This window comes from Lactuca saligna, chromosome 8, assembly GCF_052625555.1.
Source record: "Lactuca saligna cultivar CGN05327 chromosome 8, ASM5262555v1, whole genome shotgun sequence".
Lineage (NCBI taxonomy): Eukaryota > Viridiplantae > Streptophyta > Magnoliopsida > Asterales > Asteraceae > Lactuca > Lactuca saligna.
In genome coordinates, this window is record NC_136424.1 from 130,754,778 (window position 1) to 130,757,178 (window position 2,401).

The 2,401-nt window shown below is 37.7% G+C and overlaps 1 protein-coding gene across 1 annotated transcript; it reads left to right on the forward strand.

Moving 5' to 3' along the window:
• The first annotated feature begins 405 nt into the window (after window positions 1-405).
• On the forward strand, window positions 406-1,709 carry LOC145008588 (protein BIG GRAIN 1-like B). Its single transcript, XM_078967175.1, has one exon. The coding sequence runs from the start codon at window positions 511-513 to the stop codon at window positions 1,660-1,662; it is 1,152 nt and encodes a 383-aa protein (XP_078823301.1). The 5' UTR covers window positions 406-510; the 3' UTR covers window positions 1,663-1,709.
• The last annotated feature ends 692 nt before the right edge of the window (window positions 1,710-2,401 follow it).

A 2,401-nucleotide genomic window follows, 5' to 3' on the forward strand; every position in this document is an offset into this window, starting at 1 on the left:
AAAATTAAGTGAGATGTGGTACATAACGATTCTTATTCTAAATTAAATTTTATTAAGACGATTTTGTCATTCTAGTTTGTGTTGTTCTCCTAAAGGGAATTTTATGACCAAAATCGATTTTTATATATAGGATGAAATGATCTTACGTTGTTACGATTAAACTTAGGGAATATGTAAATTGTTCATCGTGAGATGCTTTTTAAGTTATATTATAATAAATACCGTTGGCAATCAAATTTGTAGAAAAAGAAAGAATCATGTGATTTAAGTAATGTCGTAATCAAATGACCTTCTTTAAAGAATTTTCCGATCACTTGCCACCATGCACGCGTCTCTTTCTGTCTTTATCTCCTATAAAATCGTCTCTTACACCCTGTTCACAGTCTCATTTCACTTTCTCTATCTAAATATTCAATCATTTTCCATTCTCTCTCTCTATACACACTTTTAGATTCTCCTTCTCTTTCGTTGTCACTTGTCATATCAAAGATCCGTCGAAGACAAACGAGAATGTATCGTTGGAGTCATAAATCAGTCAAAGAAGAGAAACCGAGAAAAAACACACCAAACCCATCTTTTTCGTCAAGCCTTCTTGATGAAATCTACCGTTCCATGGACGGCGACGACGTCAAATCCGGCCGAGAAGAGAAAACTTCAAAGAAACAAACCATCAGCAGCGGCGGCGGCGGTGGCGGTGGCGGTGGCGGCAGACCAAAAGCGAGCAGTGCAGTGGAGGACGAAGCAGTGGCGAGTCTCCGGCGAGCTTTTTTGGTAGAGAAATGGATGAATATGAAACAAAACACAAAAAACATAAACACTCGAACGAGGCCTTCATCAATACCAGACGTCTACCGGAAACCAGTCATTGATAACGACCCAATTTTCTTCAGTTCGGGGACGAGCTCTTCTGATTCGAGCTATGGAATATGGTTCTCTGAATCAGAAAGTTTCCATGGCTCTAGGTTTCATAAACCTTCTTGTTTTGGACCTTTCAGTAGGCCAGAATCCGTAAAAACTAACGGGTTTTCGAAAAAGCATCAGCAGATGGAGTTCTACTACTGTTCGGATGATCATCAACCAAATGGAATCGATCGTGGGGCTTTAATCAAGTCAAAAGCTCGAGCATTGAAGATTTACGCGAACCTGAAGAAGATAAAGCAACCAATCTCACCTGGAGGTCGACTCACGACGTTCCTCACATCTCTTTTCGCAAATGGCCAAGTCAAGAACCCGAAAGATTTGAATCCACCATGTTTCGATCATAAAAAGAGTGAAAGAACATCAAAATCGACACATGGGTCTACATGTTCATCGGCTTCTTCATTTACAAGGTCATGTTTGAGCAAAAATTCTCCAAGATCAAGGGAGAAGAAGCTCAACGATGGAATCCGAAGAACTGTTAGATTTTACCCGGTGAGTGTAATCATCGACGAAGATTCACGTCCCTGTGGCCAAAAGTTCATTTATGATACACAAGATTTAACGAAGGATGAAGATTACAACTCTTATGATGATGATGATGATGATACCAAAAGTGATTCAAGTTCAGATTTGTTCGAACTTGATCACTTGTCAGCTTTGAAGGAGTGTGAAGAGCTTCCTGTATATGAAACGACACATTTTGGCAAGAATCGTGCAATTGCTAATGGGTTAATTTGCTAATTTTGTTCGACAAATTTTATGAAATTGAATCACACATTTGTTTTTGAGGTTTGAATATGTTTCATATACTTTTGTGCAATGATTACATGGAAGAAGTAAATATAAATAATATGATACTATAAAATATAAAGTTAAGGGAAGGAAGAAACATGTGGTAATGTGGTGCTTTTGAGGCAATTCTTAAAATGGTAAGAGTTGTACATATTTGAATAAAATGATAAAAAGATGCGAAAGGACAAATCCTTGAAAAGAAGGGAGGGATGTTTCATGTTTGATTTTTTGGTTTTGGTTGATCCCAAGTTGATGGTTGGATGGATGGATTGGAGAGTGACAGTTTGTGAAATGATAAAGTAAAAGGGCTGTATTGGGAAAAGGGAAGAAAGGAGGGGTGGAAGTGAAAATTAAGATACCCATATCGGGATTAGAAGCAACGATAAAGAGGATGATGATTGATGAATGGATGGATTGAAGAGTGACAGTTTGTGAGTTAAAAAGGTAAAAGAAGGGGGTATATTTCGAAAGGGAAAGAAAGGAGGGGTGGAAGTGTAAATCAAGATACTCATTTCGGGATTAGAAGCAAAGATAAAGAGGATGAATGGATGGAATGGAGATTGGAGAGTGACAGTTTGCGAGTTAAAAAAAAAAATAAATAAATAAAAGAAGGGAGGATTTTGGGAAAAGGAAAAGAAAGGAGGGGAGAAAGTGAAAATTAAGATTCTAAGATCAGAATTAGAAGGAA